This window comes from Procambarus clarkii, chromosome 41 (genome assembly GCF_040958095.1).
Source record: "Procambarus clarkii isolate CNS0578487 chromosome 41, FALCON_Pclarkii_2.0, whole genome shotgun sequence".
NCBI classification, from domain to species: domain Eukaryota; kingdom Metazoa; phylum Arthropoda; class Malacostraca; order Decapoda; family Cambaridae; genus Procambarus; species Procambarus clarkii.
The window spans coordinates 12,617,407-12,641,230 of NC_091190.1; the positions used below are offsets into that span (position 1 = coordinate 12,617,407).

General features: G+C 42.4%; 1 protein-coding gene across 2 annotated transcripts in view; it reads right to left on the reverse strand.

Moving 5' to 3' along the window:
• LOC123761053 (uncharacterized) overlaps window positions 1–23,824 on the reverse strand; it is a 181,914-nt gene that overhangs the window by 20,141 nt on the left and 137,949 nt on the right. Inside the window, exons 2-6 of one of the 2 annotated variants that reach the window (XM_045746920.2) lie at window positions 10,503–10,630; window positions 7,338–7,367; window positions 2,690–2,790; window positions 1,388–1,515; window positions 97–305 (exon numbers count right to left, since the gene is read on the reverse strand). In XM_045746920.2, the coding sequence (XP_045602876.2) occupies window positions 97–305; window positions 1,388–1,515; window positions 2,690–2,790; window positions 7,338–7,367; window positions 10,503–10,630 (596 nt within the window). The remainder of the gene's footprint in view (window positions 1–96; window positions 306–1,387; window positions 1,516–2,689; window positions 2,791–7,337; window positions 7,368–10,502; window positions 10,631–23,824) is intronic. The other variant, XM_045746921.2, reaches the window with a different exon arrangement.

Sequence of the window (23,824 nt, forward strand, 5' to 3'; positions counted from 1 at the left end):
TACATTCAAGCATAAATAACACAAGTTTTTATCATCCTGATGATTTTGTCAGAAATTAAGGATGACTGTTGTGATAAAAAGCAAATGACTTCATACCTAAGTAACTGTACTTGTCCACAGGAGACTCATTTTCAGTAACTGGGCCAAAATACTGTGTTTTGTCCTTGAGCAAAAAGTTATCCGAAATATTGGAAGTGTGGACCGTCCCCCGCCATGTGTATGGTCCAGGCACCCCAAGAACTGCTTCATCATCCAATAGTAAGCCACTCGTGCCAGCCTGACAGAACCCATACTGCTGGTGACCTCTGAAAATCATTAATAAATTATTACTGCTATTAAAACAGCAAAAGAAACAAATTATAAATGCTGATGCTGATCAGCATCACCTGAACTGATGCTTAAGACTAATATTGATATAATTTTGTTTGATATTTTTTTAACTGTAGAGATTCACAAAATCATTTGTAAAAAATCAAGTACAGAAGGTAACAAAATGCCCTTTTATGAGAGAGCCCCTCAGTAGTCTTCCTAGCCGCCCACCCGGGTAGCTGACATACTTAACTACTGCACCAGATCTCATTGATTCATGAGTGCCTATCAGAACCAGGACCAGAATACTCAAAACTTTTGTCCAGAATACCCAATCTGACTCTCCTTTCTTTTTTTAACTTTGAAAAACTAGAAGAATGTGCATTAGGTATGCTATTTACAAATACACAATGTCTATATTTCTAATATGATAAAGGAATAACTTATAAATGAACTTATAAGAGCTTATAAGTTCTATAACTTATAAGTTATAAGAACTTATAACTTTCCCAGCAAAGGGCCTAGGAAACAGAAACTATTCATCCTCAACAAGGGCTTGTTTCCCAACCCATCATTGAAGGACTTATTCATCAAGTTCAATATGCCTATCCCTCCAGTGCCACTGTGGAGAGACTCTTCTCACTGGGAAAAGATGTTCTCAAACCAAAGAGATCAGGACTCAGTGATGGCTATTTTGACATGCTAGTCTTCATGAAGGGAAAGTTGACCATTTAACTTATCAGTATATTTTCCTAGTTTTGTTATATTAATTTTGTAATAATAACATTAGAGCATTTAGAATTGAACTTTAATTTATTGATATTAAATACTAATAATTTTCAGTATCTTCAATTGTATATTTCAACTAAAATATTAATTATTTCAAAATTTCACTTATATTTAATGCAAGGATAAAGGACTGAGTTTGGCCAGTTCCTTTCTTCTGAAAGGACCTTCACAGAGCCCATTGGTCTATTTTGAGGAAAAGGCAGAGACCGGGACTGTCAGATCCTTTTAAGGAATGAATGCCCACGTTTGAGAATAAGTACACTCATGTTTATTAAAACACTAAACTTACTCATTAACAGGTTTTCCTCGACATGGTTCCAAATAGTCTACAACATCAAGACTTTGTGAAAGAATGTAGCAAAGGCCAAAGCCCCACTGGAATCCCTTGCCCTTGTGCATGTAGCGATGGGCACATACCTAAAAGATAGATAAAATTGAATTATGCTTAAATATTCTGAGGGGAAATACTGTTCAGACACTGATGCAAAGATTACTTAAAGAGCAAGAGAAATGGTCCATACTTTATTAGCAATAAGAGTATACTACTGTACTGTATAGTATCTCAATATACAGTACTCATTGGCCTGATATTCAATTATCTTGGAGACCAAAAGCATTTCACTAAGTTATAATATCAGATTAAGTGACCACAATATTATCCAAATGCAAAACAGTAAATTAAAATAGATAACAATAATTACATGAAATTTAGATACTAATCAAAATGAGTTGTGCTGATCCATTTAAAATAAAAATATTATATAGATGTTATTGGAAACATTAATTTGTAACTGCGGTGAATTCAATGAATTTATAACTTCTATAGAGGAGCTGGAGGAGCTCTACAACTTGTGACAAGTAGCCTTGTACCCTGCATGTAACCAATGTTGTAACCCTTTTTGTGTAATGACATTTTAAATAAAGTTAGATATATATGCACACATACAAAAAGAATAGGAGTGGTAGGAGAAGAAAATATCAGTGTTCATTGAGGATCCACAAGGTCTTCTCTGAGTACTCTTTATTTTCTTCTTCGAGGCTATAGGTCCCTACAATTGCACCAGAGGTGGTACCCCTTATATATATATATTATATATATTTAAATTTCAATACTGTACACATATTCTTCCCTTATTTGAGCGAAGATTAATTTAGCAACCTGACCTAATTCCAAAATTCTGCCTAATGTAGGTAAAACTACTGTAAGTTTTAAATAATTGAGTAATTAATGTTATCAATATAATCTGAATATTTTTTTAAAGATAAGAAAATGTATAAAACCGCTCTAGCTATTAAAGAAAACGGACCTCTGTCTCCCAAGACAAAGAGTGGTGTATTTAGGAAGCCTTTCTCATGAGTTGCCAAGCGTCTAACATGATGGGTTTTTTATTTTCACAAAAGCATCAGAATTTTAAGGCTGTGGTCGATAGTCAAAATTCCGGTGTAATATTTATTAGGTCAAGATACTAAAGCTATCTGATTGATGTCCCCAAATATTTTTAATTACAGACTACTAAACTAACTTTGGAAACGGTTAAATCATCTACCCTATCACATACTTAATATCAGCAGGTTTACAAGAACGCCTTACCAAAACTTTACCACCAGGCCCTTGGCTTTTAAGAGTAACACCAAGCCATTGGTCATCCTTGATCTCATCTTCTGAAGGTTCTGCCAAAGTATCATCTAAATCTGTAAGAAGTGAAGTGTGTTAGACAGGTGTTAAGGTGAAAGATGGTGTTTGTCTAGTTTCTTCCTTTTGTTAACCTACCTTACAGTAGGGTATTTTACAGCTGAGGGAACTTACTTTTCAGGCGTGTCTTCTTTAAGACTTAAATATTTACAAAATTAAAATGCACGGTAAAAGTTCACGTGGAACTAGTCATAATGATGACTGGATGAGATGCCTTACATTATATACAACTTTATGATACTCAAAACAAGCAAAAACTTTACTGAACATTTTGCAAACAAAAATATATCAAAGCCTGTACTCTACATAATACAGTTTAATGCTAAGCCTCAAGCAATATGAATACTGATAATAATGCGAGAATATAATTCACCAAATGACAGACCACTATTACAGCACAGTGGGTGCCATCACCAAGACGCATAACCAAGCATTTCATAACATCATAACAAGTGCACAGGCATAGCACGAAATGTCCAGAAAAATCAAATCTGAATCCGATGGGCTGACTTATTATTAAGTCAACAATATCAAAGTTACCAGCTGAATGTCATATTAAGCATCATTCAGCCTATGTCTCTGATATTGTTGCTCAAAGCACACATGACCCATCTGATGAAGATTTATATTCCCTATACATAACATCATCACATGCCACACTGACTAAACTGGAAATTGCACAAAGTAATGTTTAATTTAGTTTTTCATGACAACATTTTTTTTTTCATTCCAGTTTAGTCATACATAAGAAAAGCGAACCCTCCAAGAGTGTCACACTTAAGCTTGTATCACATACGGAATTTTGGAACCCTTGACTGCTTCTATACAACGAAGCATGAAATTCAAACCTAAAAACATCAGGCAATGAAAAATAATACAAAATAATGCAAAATAAGAATAAATTCTTGCTACTGGTGTTCTTGAAATCAGTAGGCTTATTATGCATACTGACATAATATTTAGTAAATATAGTGCAAAATTTTGCCACAATTTTAAGGTACTGTATAATTAAAGCTTACAAGTCCGCTACGGGCTCACCATAGCCCGTACTACTTGGAACTTTTGTTCCCAGTAGCTGAATCTAAAACAACATAAAACTCTCAAATACAGTAAGTACCCTACTGTGCTTTACTGTACTTCAGCTCAACTTGCTTTCATTAAGTAATCAAAAACACCAGAAGCAACTTGCCATAGGGTTCCATCATGCTCATAGTAATTCAAAATGCAAATGAAATAAAAAAGGAAACCTTAACATAACATAAACCACTTATAAAAACAGCTCTCAGCAACCTATTCTGGAGTAGGCGATGCAACTGAAAAATATACTGTAAGTCATACCAAAAAATAAAAGATGAAAAAATAAACAAAAATAAAAGTCCTGTGGAAAAGGACAGACAAGGAAGTTTGAAAACTAAAGAACATCAGTACCGTGTAAGGAAAGACAATTTGGAAGTGGTGATGAGGAAAACGAGTTAGTAGGATGTTTGTGGGAGAAAAATGGTAGGGGAAGAGGAGAACGGACAATAAGGGAATGGCGTGAATTTTAGAACGATGGAGAGAGCTCAGAGATGGAGCTCAGGGTATTAAAGGTACAAAGGAATCGTCGGGAATGGAGATGTGAGCACAATAGGAGATATGTAACACAGATGTAGATAAAAAGATTACAATAAATTATTACATTTAAAGGTAAAACATTGGCCGGAGAGTGCGGTTGAGAAAGGAAACAAGAAGGTTAATTAAACAGTGGGTAGGAGGTGGAAGGGAAGGTAAGGTAAGGGGAGGAGGAACAGGAAAAGGCTAGGGAGGAACTGATGCAGGTACCATGCAATCATCAAAAATGCAAAATATACATGCATATCCCTTGCAATCAATTGTTGCAGTTATAGCCATTCAAAAAGCACAATCAGCATGACAATCGGATGAAATCTGTGTTAGTTACATTTTAGTATTTATAAAAGGCAGATATGAAAACAAGGTATGGTACACTGCAGCTGGGACATTAGTATAAGCTCGGTGAGTGTAACTTCCTCAGCATGCACACTCCGCTGCAAGAGGTGCAATGTTGCTTAAGGTGAGGTTGGTCCAACCCTCACCTTAAGTGTACCTGTTCGATTCATTTCCCTCGAGCAAAGTTAGTTAAATGACGTTGGTGAAACAATAAAGCAGCGTTGATACCGTTGAATACTTGTTGTTTAAACGTTACTTAGAGCCTATTTTCCTCGCTGGCTTATTTGACTTCTACAACTATTTCTTCGTTAAAAGCTTTTCAAATACGGGATAATATTTTATACAATCATAAAACAAAGGACAAGAGAAATGCATAAAATTCTATGCCTGTTTAACAGTACGCGATGCTTGAAAAAGCAAAGTATATATTGTTGATAACCGAATGTCTAATTCTCTATATGAACCAACTTACTCCCAATGAAAAAGGCAATTGCATTTAAAAATAAATAAGTTGAGTAAAGTTCAAGGTTTACAACTTTTTAATCTAGTCGTTAGAAAGACAATTGGGAACAAAGCCTTGCTAAAGGGTATACCAAGGGTTAGGTTACCTCTGTAAAGACGAACACTTGAGAAATTTAAAAGGTAATTACATGAATAATTATTTCTACAGCGATAAACATTTATAACATAGCATTATCAATGTGGCTTTTTCAAATCAAATTAAATTTCATCCGCAATTTATATTTATCAATTATTTCCACGATTATTATAAATTAAGTCTAGTTTTAAGATTATATGTTTTGCTGACTATAGATGACCAACGAGACAAATCTGGTCGTCTTGTCTCCCGGCCACAGCCCCGCTCCTGTGCCAGGTAAGTCCATTGCGGGCTCACCATAGCCCGTGCTACTTGGAACGTTTTGTTTCGAGTAACTGAATCTATAACAACAACAATTGTCTTACGGCTGATCTTTTGAAACGTTTCTAAAATATTAGGCTCCACTAAGATGCCACACGATTATTTACCACTAGTCACAACTACACACAACATATTTAACATATGATTTTAAATTATTTTAACGCAATCCGTCGTTTATAGAATGTAGTGCTGAAATACGATTTAAATTTAAATGTTCTATCATTTATAAAAGCCAATACAATTGGCAAATGATTACGTGTTTAAATAGTGTAGGAGCAGCACACTGGCCCAGTACAGCAGCACTCACCAATCACTATAATTGTGATTTATAGCACGTGAGTAGGCAAGCGGCTCGCATCACCACTCACATTACTAACACTGGAAACTTTCTGTCATTTATCTAAATAATTCATTATCTAAATTATTCAAAACAACTAGATTAGCTGCAATACAATAACGATGGGAATAAACGAATAGCAATGACAACAATTACTTTCCGTGTAGCTGGTATGTATAAAAAGACTTACCTACCCCAATATCAGCTTTGGGCTGGTTCCAAGGTGAAATTACTCACTCAAGTCAAAGACTTAACGAAAATTAAATGCATACAAATATTCTCCTTAGCGCTAATAGATACGCATTACTGTAAAGTTCTCTTCAACTTCCAGTTCCTTAAAGTTACTCGTAAGTCCCTCGATAATATGCATAAGTATATTGATCTATAGTCTGCTATATCTGACAGCTGCGGGTAGAGCAGGACCAGCCCTGAAGAGCTCTCTCTCTCTCTCTTTCTGTTGGATATTCTGTAACTGCATGAGTTAAGTCGAGCACTCACGCACGCGAGAATACTTTGAAACACCGATTAAATTAAAAGTAGCATATGTTAGGACTGGGTGGTAAGCAGGGTGTAGCATGAGTTTAATATACTGCAACACTGTTGCAACCCTTGTGCCGTTAGTGTGGGTTGAGAGGCTCAACCACTCCAGGACCAAAAAAGTATCCGTAGGGTGATCGCCTGCTCGGACAGCTACAGCAGGTTAGTGTCTTAGATAGGGGTAATAAGCAAATGCGACACTGGCATTCAGAATCGCAATATTAGTCATACAAGAAAACGGGATTAATATTTTAGATACTGGTAACATTAGATAACATGGAGGAATGATATGAAGAGGAATGAGTGATGGGCCATGACAGGGTGGATGAGTTGTGAGCAGACGGCAGAGGTTAATTCGTTCTTTATTACGTGCAGTAGTAGTGTACGCTCCCTCAGGCAAGTTAAATACGAGTTTGACCTCCGTCGACCAATTAGATGAAATATATGACCATGTAAATCTTGGGTGGTGCATGCCGCGGCCGCCCCAGCAAGCAACCCAAAGGGTGTGGAGGGGAGGAGGACTGCAAGATGCCTTAAGTGGCACTGGCGCAGGCAAGGGGGGTAAGGGGGGAAGAGGGGCAACAAGGTGGTGCCCAGAGGGGTAGGAGATGCTTAGTAAATATAAGGTGCTAAATGTAACGCGAATGCGTATGTTAGTCAATCCAAGGTGGTGAGGCCACATGCTGGAGAGAAGCCCCGGGCTGTGCGATGCCACGGGGTGCGGCGACGGTGGTGGTGGTAGTAGTGGTGGTGGTGGTGGTGGTGGTGGTGTGGTAGTGGTGGGGGATGATGGGGGTTAAACTTACAGTCAAAGTTGTAGAGCCCTGTTTCCGGATCTGTAAGAAGTAAGCAACATACATAACGTAAGACAAACATATTTCTGAAGAGTGAATATAAATCAAACATTTAAAAGCAAACATAAATGAAAGTGCCATTTGTGTCCGAAGCCATCCTGGAGTTTCCTGATCCTCTTGCCAGTCCTTAAATCACTCCACTTATGCCTTGTTGGTACACATTATAAGTAAAAGTAATCACCAAAAGCCCTTGGATGTCTTAAGCGGTGTAAAGCGAATGTCGGATTTTCCTACTCTGTGCTGTCACATATAGTCTACATATGTGGTTGTTAAAACTGTCAAATATTCTTGTGTTTAAAATGTAAGCTGCAAAGAAAAAAAAAATCAGCAAATGTAAGACTCTACCTGTACCCAATATCAGCAGCTCAAAATTGAGGCTTCCTTAGTGACTGGATAATTACCTGTATAAATTTCGTTACAAAAATTTCTTACTGTTATATTTAGTGAACACGAGTGTAGGAGGAGCCTTGGCAACAACACCACGTTGGTAATGATGATAAACTTCCGCCTTAAAATTATGTATTAAGTATAAAAAAAAATTAGGCTATCATTTTCATTTGTACCCTTGCACGACATAATTATTGTAGTTAAGCAAATATTAATTTATATTTAAGCATTAATTACCACTGCGCCTCAAAACCCATGTGCACAATCACCGCCGGCACTCATAATCTGCGCCATGTGCAAGGCTCGTAACCAACAAAATATCTTTGCCAATAAAATGAACGTTTTTACATTGTGCCAAACATTGGTAGGCTGCATGTACACCAACTGAAAACATTTGTTTTAAATTGTGGAAAACTTGAATACTTCATGTTCACTACGACTAAATGCTACTTAACAGCTTAAAGAGTGGCAAGAGGAGTATCAGGGGACACTTTTCGCAGGGTTCAGACACAAACTTCACTTTTCAATTCATGCAGAGAGAGATGAGCAAATTAAGAAAATCTTGTATGTAGAACTTAGTTAGACTTTTGTAATACTCTTTGGTGTCACTTGTAACTGGACACATCCAATTGTATTTCTGTACATTTTAAATATTGTTAAACATCTTTCTAAAGTGAGAAGAAGAAATAAAAGTTATATAATTTTAATGCTACAAAGAAGACACCAAGTATGGCTCTCGCTCCGAACTCGTGGGCAGTTGCCAGTAAACTCTCGGTAAAACTGACTAGAACATTTTGTAAATCATAATGCAACATGCAAATGACAGAAGTAAATGAAGGTCGACGGCCTTGAGGACGGAGTGAGAGCCGTGAGCTTTACTGACAGAGCGTCAGGGGGAAACAGTCATGAGGAAGGAGAGTCAGAGTGCGGTACAAGTCAGGTGTGTGCGGGACGCACGAGGCGGTTCCGTAGTAGCCAGTCGTGTGGCCACCCTCGGCGCCTCGTACAGCAATAGCCGTCTCAGCCACATCCGGCAACATTTTTACAGCAGCATGCAGGTCATGATATACACTGGTGGATCCAGGAGGGCTGTCAGTGGGCCCAAGTTGTCAAAGGCGGGGGAGGTTGCTGAGCACGTTCACTGACTTGCAGAGACCCGTTGCATGTCTCTTGTGCTAAGTAAAGTTTTGTCTCAAACCTTATACTGAGAGTTGGTTATCATCAGCACCTGGATTCAAAAATAAATACGAAAAGGTATGTCTTCAAGACACTAGTAGAGGGCCTTGAGGACCACTGATTATGTCAATAATTGATACCGAATCATTCTTACAAAATAATACCAATGTTCAAACTGCGTGGACTATGACGTTTGTTTGCGTTTTTTATGAAGGAAAACAGGAGAAAATAACTTGTTTCTAAGGGCGTGATATATTTGTGAATCCGGGTGTGTGAGGGCGAGGCAGGTGGTCTCCCACAGCTGGAGTTCTGGAGTCCGTCACTAGCGCGGCCTTGTCCCAGCTGGCGTTACTACATACACCTCCGTCATTACCGCTCCCCAACCACTACAGTACCTCTACATTCCCACTACCTTATTAAACCCCAACTCTATGCCATTTATCGTTAATTCCCCTACATAGGCTTGCCAAGTGTTATCGACAATCAGTTTACAGCCGGTCTCTTGCTTAGAGATGCCTCTGCATTGACAAGATTTTGCATACATTTATGCTAAACATTTCTGAGGTTAGTATACAAATTAAACATGGTTGACTCTTCATGGTGAACCTTAAATAGTATTAATAAAGGTTTGTTTGGACTTGACAGTTTGTAATGAATTCAAAATATATTATGAACAATTAAGATATAATTGTGCATAAACATCAGCTACAGTTTCATTGTCATGCAGCTGGGTCAAGGCTAGGAACGGTTACACACAACATTTTACAATAATTCATAATCAGAAATTAAGCCTATATCCTAGCACCGATATAAAATGCATCACGCATGTAGTCATTGCCGTTGATGACGCTTCATGTCAGAGCACCAATCATCACATTAATCCAGAAGAGTATTGGTGCTTAACCTGTCACTAGTTGTGGATGCGGCCCGTAGCAGTGCTGTACAAGTCTGGAGAGGATCAGGTGTGTGGGCAGTCGAGCTTGGTCGCGTCCAGTAACAGTGGCAGACTTGTCAGCAGTACACATGCTAATACAGTACCAACTCCTTGTTTTAAACTAACAAATATACGTAAACAAACACAAAAATTGGGAGACAACTGTATTTGATGGTCAGGGAAGGCTGGCCACAGACCTGGTTGTGGAAATCGTCAAAAGGTAAAAACAGGTTTTGCTCAACCACGAGACGCGAATAAGTTAAACCATGAAATAAAATCTTCTTAACCTTCAGTGATTATTTAATTAAAAAAAATAGTGAATTAAGATAATATAAATCCCTAAACTGTAATTAATGCAAGCAGATATATTCACGTTACCTTAGCAACATTAGGCTAGTATAGCCTACTACTACAATGCGTATCGTCTCGCTCATCATGTCTCTCCACAACTCTTATAACAGTTTATAAATATAAAAACGTGAATGTCCCTTATTGCTGGGATATTACACAATGTCTACTGTTTGCAGTCTATAATAGCAACTGGTCTGCATAGATTAAAGAGGAAACAGTGAAGCTCGGTAGTGAAGGGTAGCGTTGGGTGCCTCAGGCAAGCTACTCACTCTTGAGGCCGTCGGTGTGAACCTGCTGACAGTCCGAGGTTAAGGTAGTAAGGGGACACTTCCACAACGCTCCAGACCTGTTCGTCCCCGGCTGCAGGTTGTGGTCCTTAGGAGCACCTACTAGTATCCTGAAAGAACAAAAACAAAATCAAATAAAAAATCACATATTATGAAACAAGACAAATGGTACACACAGAAATAACAATAACGTGATATATCAAATGAACAAATAAGGGCCGTGATGAGGGTTCGAACCTGTGGCTGGCAAGAGGCTGCCTCCTATTAAATCACCGTTATTTCTAAATAAATTATTAGCTATATTACATGCTCTAATGCTGATGATTAGTTTTTGACATCAAAACACACTATTGGCCTGTGAACAGCACCGGAGACCGCTCCTCCTCCTCCTGTCCCTGTCAGTGGAATACCATTGCACAATAACAGCCCCATTCAAAGCTGGAGAACTTGCTTGCCTGAAAAGTATGCAAAGAACCTTTACTGCTAGAAACCACTCAATAAAACATCTAAATTATTTTTGAATCTGTATTCTCTAAAGCGCAGTCGAGACATAAAGTTGTACACTTCAAAAACATTAAAGGAACTGGTTGCAAATCTGCACACGAAAATAGCTCTGCATGAAACCAGGAGGCATGGCAGGATGTGCAAAACAGCCCCGTTAAAAAACAGAGATGCAAATGGTAAGCTAAGAGAGCTCTGTCAACATCAAGGCTACAAGACGTTTCAACACTCTCCTGCTACACATAAGGGACATAACTGGGCGACCCTCACAATGTTCAAGAGAGACCTTGATAAACACCTCCAAAGGATATTGTTATGACCCAGTGTATACATGATATTATTATTATTATTATACATTTTGTCCTAACTTTGTAAATAAATTGTATAATTTATGCCATTTATTAATGTATAATGTGTTTGTACTACGTGTACGGCGGACTATTTTTTCTTTATTTAATACAATATAAATCATATATACATAAATTTTACAAGGCAATACTCTATTACATATACAGTAGTCTAATTCTCAGTAAACAAGTGTTTCATATTATCACAGAGCATGAACTTTAAACCCCTAAATGTTATACTTATTTTTCTTTAAATGATTTACAATTTTAGAGATTATATTTACATTAATTTACAGGGGAAATTATTACATTTATATAACGGCGGACTATTAAATGTTTCAAGGTGTTGTTGATAAACATTCTGGGTGCTTTGTCCAACCGTTAACTGTATGTTGAGTGCGAGAGCGCTGGCCAGCGTGCGTGCGTGTGCGTGTATGTGCGTGTGTGTGGGGGGTGGGGAGGGGGGGACCTGCGTAGTGGTTGGCTACTCCAGGTGGTAATGAATTATTACTATGGTTTTGTTATAATTACATTTTATAAACATCTGCGTGTGTTCCAGCACAGTGAGTACTACAGAATGTGATACTTAAGTCGTTATAAGTATACCCCCGAGAGAGTAGGAAGTATTATTCCAGTTGGTAATGCCCGAGGTTACCTGTAGGGTGGTCGAGGAGTCGTCCTCACTGGTCTAGGGAACATGGGAGTTTGCGGTGGTGTTTGTATTGAGCTCTGAGGAGCGAAGATAAAGTTATATACTTGCATGTAAGGTAAGATTATTGACTTATTGTGGTTCTGTAACATTATGTTATGAGTGCATATCCTTTAAAGTGACGTTATATTTGTCCATGTGGGAGACTTATTTTGTCAAGCCATTTGGGACTTTTCAGTGATTGCTGACATTGTCAGTCCTGAGGGACTTAGATTTTGAGGGACTAAAAGTGTCTAGTGACTGTACGTTGCCAAGGCCTAGATACTATGTTGTTGTTGTGCCTATAGAGACTTTGATTTGATAGTCCTTGGGGACTTTAAAGTGGATAACTGTCACACTGAGTTCAACTTAACCATATCAACTTGGATACACTTCAACTGCCGTCTAGTGTACCAATGTTCCAAAGTTTTATTACAATAGGCTCGGGAGTTGTTTAACTTGAGAGCATCTAGTGCGCCAATGTTGTTGAGTTTCGTGTACCTTAAGCTTGACCTGTTTACCTCTTGTAGCATTTAGCTTCAGGGATAACTGCCAATGTTATTAACTTTATTGTCTTGTAAATAATGTTGTAAATAGCTGTTATGTGTAATAAGTTCACCCAAGTAAACTGGTAGTTTCTTTTACTGTAGACTTTTACTATATCCATAGAGAAAATAAAGTTGTAAGTTCCTTTAGGACAGGACTGTCCACTATTAAGAAGGGGCGTATGGGGATCATCAAAAATTCCTGATCAACCAGGCTGTGATTCATACGTCAGGCTGCGAGCAGCTGCGTCCCTGCTGATGTGTTCCTATATACTACCTCCTGCTGGTGGAGAGGTCCTGTAACAACTAGCTCCCTGCAGGTGGTGTGTGCTCCTATCCAGCACCTGAACACGCACCACCTGCAGGGAGATAGTGTTCCTATCCAGCACCCGGACGCTACCTCCCTGCAACCGGGGGGAGGGGGAGGGTGTGTTGCTATCGGGACTCCTCACTCAGTGATAAGGTCGCGGCGTTAGTTACGAGGCGTCGTTTAGTGAGAGTGACAGCCGGTGGCCGCGCCCTTGGCCGCACACGCCAACACCGTCAGTCACGGCTCAGCAGCGATAGCCTAAATGAAGTCGGAGCTGATGTGCCTCAAGATCATTACTAAACATAAAGTCTAAATTCGCACGTAGCCGAAAAGAATTAGGTAATATGTCGAGACTAACGAACAAAATTAAAGTCGATGAGGAGTAAGGGCAAACCTGTAATGTTGCCACAAAAGACACACACATCCCTAAATATACTAGACAAGACTTTCCTACTTCCTCAAGTTCCTTCACAACTTCACAGCTTGTTAAAAAGGCAAGAACTTCTAACATCAAGGCCTGCGAGACGTCTAATTTGACACAAACTTCGGCAGTGAATGCACTGACTCTGGGTAGTTGCAAGCTGCACAGGAGCTAACAAGGCAACACACTTGACAGACTGCAGGCACCAAGCCTTAATTGCCACACAGCAGCTCCCTCTCTGAACTCTACAATACTATGTCACTATTTGCATTATTATTATAAAGATTATTGCTTTTTGTGTTCCAACCATCGTTCAAATCAATATATAAACAGTTAACAATAACCATAATACGTAAATGTATTTTGATCGCAGCCAAGCATAATATGCCACCCCCCCGGGCTGGTGTATTTTACGATACGACCACCAGCAGGAGGTACGGTGCTTACAGGGTGTTGCTACGACAACAAGTAATATAATGCGTTCTGGCTGGTGTGATTGGTCTCTTGCAATCCATCCTCCAAAAGTTATAACCTATGGCGACTGTGGAGTTAATGTACGAGATTCTTCCCCTCCCCCCCCCCCCCCCCCAAAAAAAAAAACTTCTGTATTAATAATTTTGTGGCGGGTCGGAGAAAGGAGATTCTTGCCTAACCAAACCAAACCTTTTCTATGTCCAAGTATATAACATATACATCCTAAATTAATCCTAAAATTACGAATATTAGACCTAGGATTGGTTATTTGGGCCTACAATAGGATAGGTTAATGGTCAGGCTGTTGCTATTTTCAAATCCTTTGGTACGTCAATAGAATAAAACGTTGGAATTATATATTTTGCTGTGCAACAACATTCCATCCATAGTCGCTTGAATACTATAATTTTCGGAGAATGTGTTGGTTGTAAAGTAGTGTGAGTGGTAGCAGAAGTGGGACTGGTGGTGTGGTAGCCTAGTGTGGCTAGCCTAGCCTAGTGTGGCTAGCCTAGCCTAGTGTGGCTAGCCTAGCCTAGTGTAGCTACCCCACCACACCCTCTACACAATTAACAGCGCAAATGTGGATTTGTTACAGCAGTCCATATTGTGTACTTGCATCCATTAGTAACGATAAGTAGCGTAGTGGTAACACACTTGCGATTATGTCTGGGTTCGAGTCCTGGTCAGGATGGATTGACTGGATGGATTCGCAACTGTTCACTTTCCCACAACTGTTTACCCAGTAGTAATTGGGTACTTGGTTGTTAACCGAGCAGTGAAACTAGTGGGTAAGGCTTACCATGAGCTATGGGAAGGGAAAGCTCTCAGCCTGCTTGTAGGTGTCTGTTCCTGTACCGTCCTGTGTAAACAAGTCACTGTTCCTGTACCCGCCTGTGTAAACAAGTCACTGTTCCTGTACCCGCCTGTGTAAACAAGTCACTGTTCCTGTACCCGCCTGTGTAAACAAGTCACTGTTCCTGTACCCGCCTGTGTAAACAAGTCACTGTTCCTGTACCCGCCTGTGTAAACAAGTCACTGTTCCTGTACCCGCCTGTGTAAACAACCCGCCACTAGCCAACAACGGTGAACGTAACACGTGAAACAATCAACACACTGAACAAATTTGATTTGATTTGTCGTGATTTGTTCATTTGATATAACACACTATTGTGATTTCTGTGTGTCAATCAACACACTCTTTGACGCGACGCAAGGCAAATAAAACATTACCAAAAACCGAGAGAATTAAAGAAAACACCCCGGCAAAAATATGGTAAATGGTTGAGTAAAATATAAGTCAATAAATCTAGAGAGGAAAGCAGTAGATGATTATCATTACACGGAAGACGAAGAAGAAGAACACGGCGTGTAATCATAGAGGGAAGAAGAGATGACAATCAACCCAGCAAACTACCAGAAAATGGAGAGGGGGGGAAGGGGGGGGGAGGGAGTAGACACAAGAGAGAGGAGCTGCCGGAACGAATTGGAAAAATGTTGGGAGGAAGAAATTAAGATAAATAGGGGGGGGGGGAGAGGACTTGGTGATGGGGAGGAAAGGCCAGAAGAATGGAACAGGGTGGGAGAGGCAGGAAGCATGGGACTGGGATGGGCAGGAAGGATTGCACTGGGAGGAGGGCTAGGAGGGGGTGGGGGGGGGGGGTAGTGACTTAACAGCTTTGTGCGTCGTTAAATGGCCACTTGAAGTGATGGTGGTGTGATATGTTGTAACTATTGCCGCCACAACCATAACTTGTGTTTTTATCACTAACACCACCACTGCTAGGCATCACCACCATAACACCAACACAACAGCACTATGGAATAAATTAATATCATTGGAGCCCCCATATGAGGCGAAAAATGCCAGTAACACAATAAGACAAATACTAAAATATAGAGGGACTAATAGGAGACTAGCAGTATGTATAAGGACGTGGAGGAGAAGAGAAATGGTAGGAAGGCTGCAGGTAGAGGCTGCTTCACTAGGAAGGCTGCAGGTAGAGGCTGCTTCACTAGGAAGGCTGCAGGTAGAGGCTGCTTCACTAGGAAGGCTGCAGGGAGAGGCTGCTTCACTAGGAAGGCTGCAGGTACAGGCTGCTTCACTAGGAAGGCTGCTTCACTAGGAAGGCTGCAGGTAGAGGCTGCTTCATTAGGAAGGCTGCAGGTAGAGGCTGCTTCACTAGGAAGGCTGCAGGTAGAGGCTGCTTCACTAGGAAGGAAGATGCTGGAAATTCCTAAAAGGGAGAACGAGAAGAAAGACAGATTGTGGATCATGGAGGACCTGCCTGATGGGGTTCTGAGAGTTCTTCTACTCTCCCCAGCCCGGCCCGAGGCCAGGCTTGAGGGCCTAAAAAGCAGGCTTGAGACGTAAAATGGAACCTTTCAGGAGTCGTGAACCCTAGCCAGATACCTAGAGGAAAGCAGAGGAGAAAGAAACAAAGTTTCGATAAAAATCTCCATGAGCTGCAGATCAGAATTATCATTAAAATTATTAAAATTATTTGCTCATTACTATTTTCATACACTTTAATTGAGAGTGCAGAATATAAATTTATTATAACTAAGAGATATGATATGTGTGAAGAAGCAGTGAAGCTTGATCAGTGAAGCAGCCAGCGAACACTTCTGGCGCACCACACACCCGGTGAGTGGGGCCACGGGGAGCTACGTTACAGCCAGCGAACACTCCTGGCCGCCCATGGTCCAACACCTAAGCAGGTGAGACAGCGACCTGCGGCTTTATTTCGGGCCCACACCAGCAGGTGTGGGCGAAGTGTGCACGTGTGTGTACTCGGCTATACTTGTGGGGTTGAGCTTTAGCTCTTGGCTCAATTTCTCCTCCCTTCTTGTTGGTATAGTCATATTGGCTTAGCACTTTCTCCCGATAAATCCCCCCCCCTTTCTTGTTTTAGGAAGTTTCCGTCTATTACGTTCCCCAGTTTATACCTCCACGTCGCGTCGCCTCCTTGTGAATTCCTTGCATTCGATGATGTGTACACGGTGATTACTGTATAGGAGTGAACGAATCCTGACAGGAGTAACCTGGTAATGGGCGCCTGTTGACACTGTTGCCTAATCACGAATTCCTGTCGGCAATCAGATTCCTCCTGGAGCACATCCGCCAGAGGACGCGGTTGTGCATGTGTTAGTATCTGCGAGCAGACAACCAAGTCGCCAGGATGTGCAGACTGCGGATACCAGCGTATCAAATACTACATTGTAACGCTTTACGCGTACATTATAAATGTTGAAGGATGGACACGTACACGCGGGGTTCAGTTGGTGAGCTCAGTACGTGTCTCCGTGACCTCCGTTACTACACCTTACAATATGGGGTATGGGATGCATAATACATGAAGTAAACCAACTGGGAACGAACCAGAGTTAAATAGAAATGGATCCAGATGGACATGAACCACGGTGGTTATCTTGAGATGATTTCGGGGCTTTAGCGTCCCCGCGGCCCGGTCCTCGACCAGGCCTCCACCCCCAGGAAGCAGCCCGTGACAGCTGACTAACACCCAGGTACCTATTTTACTGCTAGGTAACAGGGGCATAGGGTGAAAGAAACTTTGCCCATTGTTTCTCGCCGGCGCCTGGGATCGAACCCAGGACCACAGGATCACAAGTCCAGCGTGCTGTCCGCTCGGCCGACCGGCTCTCCCTACATGTACAATGCAATTACAAACTGAAACTGGTATTATTGAATTTGGACAAACCAGAAAAACATTTTCTACTTATGTTGCAAAGACAAACTAAACTAACCTTTCTAAGCCAAACACACACTATCCGAGGCCTAATATGGAACATGTGAACCCAGGTTGTTTGCTAGCCAGTATGATTTATAGTACATCATATTTTGTTCGTTGGGAATGTTGACTTCAAAATGCAATGTATTCGAGGGGACAGGTTGCTCCCCTAGCATCATTACTATCAACAGAGGCACCACCACCACCACCACAACCCCCGCTGCTCGTTACGAGGTGAAGCAAGCCGCCATTACAAGGCAGTGATCTCGTTCATCATGTTCGAGTACTCGGGCGAGTACTCGAGAGCAGCCAAGCAGCTGCTGGGGGGACGCTCCTCCGAACTACAGCGTGTGGTTGGCTGAGGGGATCTCTGCAGGCGGCGTCTGAGGCCAGCCCTCCAGGGTGGTCACCCAGAGCCGTCGGGGTCCCTGCCCCCAGGGCCGTCGGGGTCGCTCCATTCCATTCCAAAATCAGGTTATCTTGAGATGATTTCGGGGCTTTAGTGTCCCCGCGGCCCGGTCCTCGACCAGGCCTCCACCCCCCCCCCAGGAAGCAGCCCGTGACAACTGACTAACACCCAGGTACCTATTTTACTGCTAGGTAACAGGGGCATAGGGTGAAAGAAACTTTGCCCATTGTTTCTCGCCGGCGCCTGGGATCGAACCCAGGACCACAGGATCACAAGTCCAGCGTGCTGTCCGCTCGGCCGACCGGCTCCCACAATCATTTGTGGGAGCCGGTGCAATCATTTATATTATTTTGTAGAAACTTTTGGTTTAAATTACCCACGATCACTTCTATTGGGACACCAAATAAACTGCACATGTAATATTACCTACGGATAGGGGAAGAGGGATGGTAGGTAGTGGGAGAGGGAGAACAGGAGGGAAAAGGAGGGATGTAGGAGATAGAGGAAGGTAGGGGGACGAAGGTAGGGAATAAAGGGGGAGTAGGTAGGGAAGGGGAGCCCCGCCAGCAGCAGCCGCTGACGCAGACGGCACGCAGACAGCCCCACAACCATGAATGGACAGTAATGAAAATTACACCACGGCGCGTCACCACCCCTGGTGAACACACCGGCCAAATGGTCACATCTTGTGGTGCTCTACTTACCTACCAGTACTTACTTATCAGTGATTACAGGCAAGTGAGGGCTAGCTCTCTGCCCCGCCTACTGCCCCCTCTTATACCTGCTGTCAAATAATTAAACCAGTCTGATCGTCGAATCTGGCTTTAAAGTCGCGGATAGAGGAAGCTTCAACTACTTTTTTTAGTGCATTCTACATACACCTTGACACCTCGTACAGGATACGGGCATTTCCTTATATTTCTTCGACTCGTTTGAGTTTCCAGTTTCCACCTGTGTCCTCTTCTTGTCCTTGTAGGCCTACGTGTGCCTCTGGTGTTGGTGGTGGAATTATATCTACTCCCAATACTTTTAATTTGAATTGTCTGCCCACTATGGGAATTTGTAAGGTCTTCCTGCAGTCATCTGCAAATAACCTCGTGTTCGTCAGTTTCGCATCATCTACAAACATTGACAAGCGTGTGAGTGCTTGAAGGTGGTGAGAAGTGGTACCTGGTTGATACCTGGTTGATGGGGTTCTGGGAGATCTTCTACTCCCCAAGCCCGGCCCGAGGCCAGGCTTGACTTGTGAGAGTTTGATCCGCCAGGCTGTTGCTTGGAGCGGCCCGCAGGCCGCTGGTGAAGATGGGTGGTGACGAGAGTGATGGGGACGGTGGTGGTGGTGGCAACAGGGGCGCCAAGCGGCCTACAGCAGTAAGCCAAGTTACAAGGCCGCTCCCCACCCCCCCTTCACCCGAGCCCGCGTCTCTTAATATGTACAAACACTCTGGCTTGGATACCAAGCACGTGCGCCTCCCCCCCCCCCCTCCACACACACACACACACACACACACACCTCCTCCTCCTGCTCCTCCACACCCCCACCTCCCTCACCCTCATGTTCCTTGCGAGAGTTGGCAGCAATGTGAGGTAAACGACGCTGTCATCCTGCCCAAGAGGTCCAGTTCTGAGACGTGATGGTTGTTCAGCGGCTCCCCCTTGTTACAAGTCTTTACCTGGTACTCCACTCCGCTGAGTGCTGGTCTTCATCGAGTGATCAGTAATCTGGCTAGGTAACAGGTAGGTAATCAGTAATCTTTCATCGGGTACAAAATATTTAAGACATTTGTTCACTACTACATTTGTAGAAGCCGGTCGGCCGAGCGGACAGCACACTGGACTTGTGATCCTGTGGTCCTCGGTTCGATCCCAGACGCCGGCGAGAAACAATGGGCAGAGTTTCTTTCACCCTATGCCCCTGTTACCTAGCAGTAAAATAGGTACCTGGGTGTTAGTCAGCTGTCACGGGTTGCTTCCTGGGGGTGGAGGCCTGGTTGAGGACCGGGCCGCGGGGACACTAAAATGCCCCGAAATCATCTCAAGATAACCTCAAGATAACCAAGATACTATGACACAGGGAAAAATCTTTCTAATATCTATGTGGCTCATTTTGGTACTTTATTTTCGTCTGTGTCCTCTTATTCGTGTAAAACCCATGTTAAACTGTCTGTCCTTTCATGTCTGTCATTTCACATTACAATTTTGTACGTGGTAATCATGTCTTCTCTAATTGTCGTGTCTTTCACTAACGTAGCCTTTAATTCATTTAGCCTTTCTTCGTAACGCATGCCTCTTAGTTCTGGGACTAATCTGGCGGCATATCTCCGCACTTTCTCCAACTTTCTATTATATTTTGTCAAATAAAGATTCCACGCTGCCGCAGCATAACCCAGCATTGGTATGACGTACGTGTATACGTATATGCAGAGGTGTGTGAGGGAGGGGCGGGCGTGCATACAAAGGGGTGCCACTATTCATGTGTATGCCGGCCGTCCTCGGGGTCTCCTTCACCGCTGCGCCCACCAATATCTGACCATCGCCTCACAATGTTCCCCCGCACCTAAATAATGGATAACCATGGCGTTGATACTACTCTCTATTTCAAGAAAATAAATCTTATAAATTTCAGGAAAAATCAGAAAACATTTGACCCGTGAAGGAATCGAACACGGTCAGCCAGGGCCTCAATGCCCTTTGGCATGTCCAATACTATAACCAAGCAGCCACAGACGGTACAAAAGTATTGGAAAGTCGTTTGACTTTTAACCCCCCCCCAATACCCGAGAGTGCTCGAGACTATTTTGGGCAGAGTATTTCATCATGTCACTTCAGCATGCTGGGCCGCATGAGTAACATGTGTGCGTTTATATATATATATATATATATATATATATATATATATATATATATATATATATATATATATATATATATATATATATTAGTGTGTGTAAATCACGAAAATTAACATGTGATAAAATGTGACAGTGTCAGACCACGAAGGAAGAATTGAAACAGGAATTTCCTTAAGTACTTTCGTATATTCATTCCTTCTGAAGATGTATTAATATACGACAGTACATAGAAATTCCTGTTTCAATTCTTCCTCCGTGGTCTGACACTGTCTATCTATCTGGTGTTTGGCCTAGAATATAATGCTTGGTGTGACTTACTCGCCCCGCCAGCTGGCATATGAACTTTGTGATTTTTTTTATAACAAAGTGTTTAAGAAAAGGTTGGCGGCGATATTGTATAATTTAAGTTTTAAAGAATAAGAGGCTGGGTAAAGTTTAGTCGCTATGCCACTAGGCCTAAAACTTGTTCTCGGGTTGAATCCAAGGAGAGCGAAGAACTTTCCAGCTAGTAAGGTATAATAAATAAGTTGCCTACTAAATGATGACCACTATTTGTGAAGTGAAATAATGTTAATTTAATAGGGCAGCGTATTAAGTTCATTACCTTACTAAGTTTGAATTTGGAGATATGAAAGTCGCAGAAATAATTACATCCATGACCAATGATTTAGAGTAAGGACACGTGCTGGACGAGGCTTTTGAGTCGAGGTCGCTGCTCTAAAGGACCTATGATGGGTTTTTAAATAGGCGAATTTTTAGTACAAATTTTTCAAAATATCTTTCTGTTCTTCGATGTTGTATGTTTGCTTCCTTTATAATATCTCCGCTAAGGTTAATTTCCTGCGCTGGGCCACGTGTGTGGGGTGGGAGGGGGGGGGGGGAGCGTTGGACCAGCTGCAGCAGTGGGTGGGGGGGAGGAGAACACCCCCACCCCTGCCACCACACACCACCCCACCTACTAATTATCACAAGGAAGCGCTAAGTCAGTCTAGCTACACAGAAAGCAGTATGCCAGTATGACACTGTACTCCCTGGAATACCCCAAGCGTTCCTATGCCATCCAGGATGCCGAGAACAGAGAAACATAAGACCATCGATGCCAAAAAGAGTGACATTAGCCGAGGATTTGATATAGGAACAGCGAGCAAGAAGAATGTCCGATCATTCTGAACATGAGGACATTCATCTAGATGAGGTGACTCTAAGCCAGACGAGTATATTGATCCAGATCAATACTCGTCCACAACACGATGGAACACCAAATCAAGTTAAACAATTTAGCAGCGCCTCTCTGTGATTGGTCACGGTGGCGTGTTGGGCGTGTGTGTGAACAAATCCACAAGGGCCGTGATGAGGGTTCGAACTTAGGCCCGGGTGTGTGTCCGTTCCTTCAGCAGTTGTAATGTTAGGCTTCATTAGCGTGGGTGAGTGACGGGTGGTGGCACACCTGGTGCTGTGGGGCGCCTGGATGCCCACAGGTGTGTGACGGGTGTGAGGGTCCCATTCATGAGGTACAGGTGTGAGAGAGAGGCGTCTGCGTGGGGTGTCCTCTCAATTTATACATTTTGTACACTATGGTCCCCAACGGACAAACTACGGGGTTACTATGGAAAGCGTAATGGTTGACCATAATGGTTGACAAACATCATTGTTTTCTGGAGAAAGTAATGAGGGTGAGAATAATGGAACATCTGGAGAAGATAAAGTTTGTCGTGGAAAGATCACACTGGATTTCAAGAGAGTAAGTCGTGCATGACAAACATAATGAGAGCTGAGCTTGACTCCAACTTCCTAGATTATAAAAAAAAAAACATTACCAAAGCTACCACTACCGCCATTACCAAAACTATCACCACCATTAAGAAAGCTACCACCCCCTCACACCACTACCACAACCACCACCCCTTACACCACCACAACCACCACCACCACTTACACCACAACCACACAAATAATCTCATCATCTCCCTCTCCTTTGTGACGAGAACCGTCATCTTTCACAATACATGTCTTCTTACCCCTACCCTAATATGTCACGGTCACCACCCTCCTCCTCCTCCCCTGCCTTCTGCCTCTCCTTTCTCTGCTATCTTCCTCCCTTGCCTTTTCTAACCCCTGCCATCTCCCTTCTCCCTTCCCCTGCCTTCTTCCTGCCATTTCCCCCAACGTGTTATTATTCCCTTTGGGGTTGGCGGAGACACCGTCGCTTGTATCAATTAGGCTGTAAAACTGTTAAGTCATTGCGCCTGCACCAGGTCCTGTAGGCCTTGTCTTGCCATACTCTGCTTCCCGCGCCTGTGTTCATACACTACTGTATTTAGGCCTATGAAGTCTTGATGCTGTCTAATCTGTTCTTCGTTAGGCTATCTTAAGTATTCTTCAGAGTCTTCTTCAACATTTGGGAAGATCTACAAATTACATTAAGCTAAAGGTTAATATCTTTAACATTGTGACAGTCAAACACTAAACAGATTCAGTACTTCAGCGTGTGAGTGTGTGTGTGTGTGTGTGTGTGTGTGTGTGTGTGTGTGTGTGTGTGTGTGTGTTTGTACTCACCTAGTTGTACTCACCTAGTTGTGTTTGCGGGGGTTGAGCTCTGGCTCTTTGGTCCCGCCTCTCAACCGTCAATCAACAGGTGTAAGGTGTGTGTGTGTGTGTGTGTGTGTGTGTGTGTGTGTGTGTGTGTGTGTGTGTGTGTGTGTGTGTGTGTGTGCCTGTGCCTGTGTGTGCGTGTGTGTTATGGTTTGTCCCAGCGCTAATGGCTTGTGTGTTGCAAAATCAGATCAGTTGCAATAAGTCCAAGTCGTATGTATACAAGATGTTGCAACACTCGCCGCTGATGATGGCCGTATTTGTGTGTCATTTGTGTCCCTTGTTACATGTGTCATGCGTGTGTCCTGAAGGGAAGTATCAGGGAGAAAGCGCCAGGCCATCACGACTATACAGCACTTGGAAGGGGTCAGGATAAGGATCCTTGAGGGGTGAGTGGGAGAGATGGGGTGACTCAC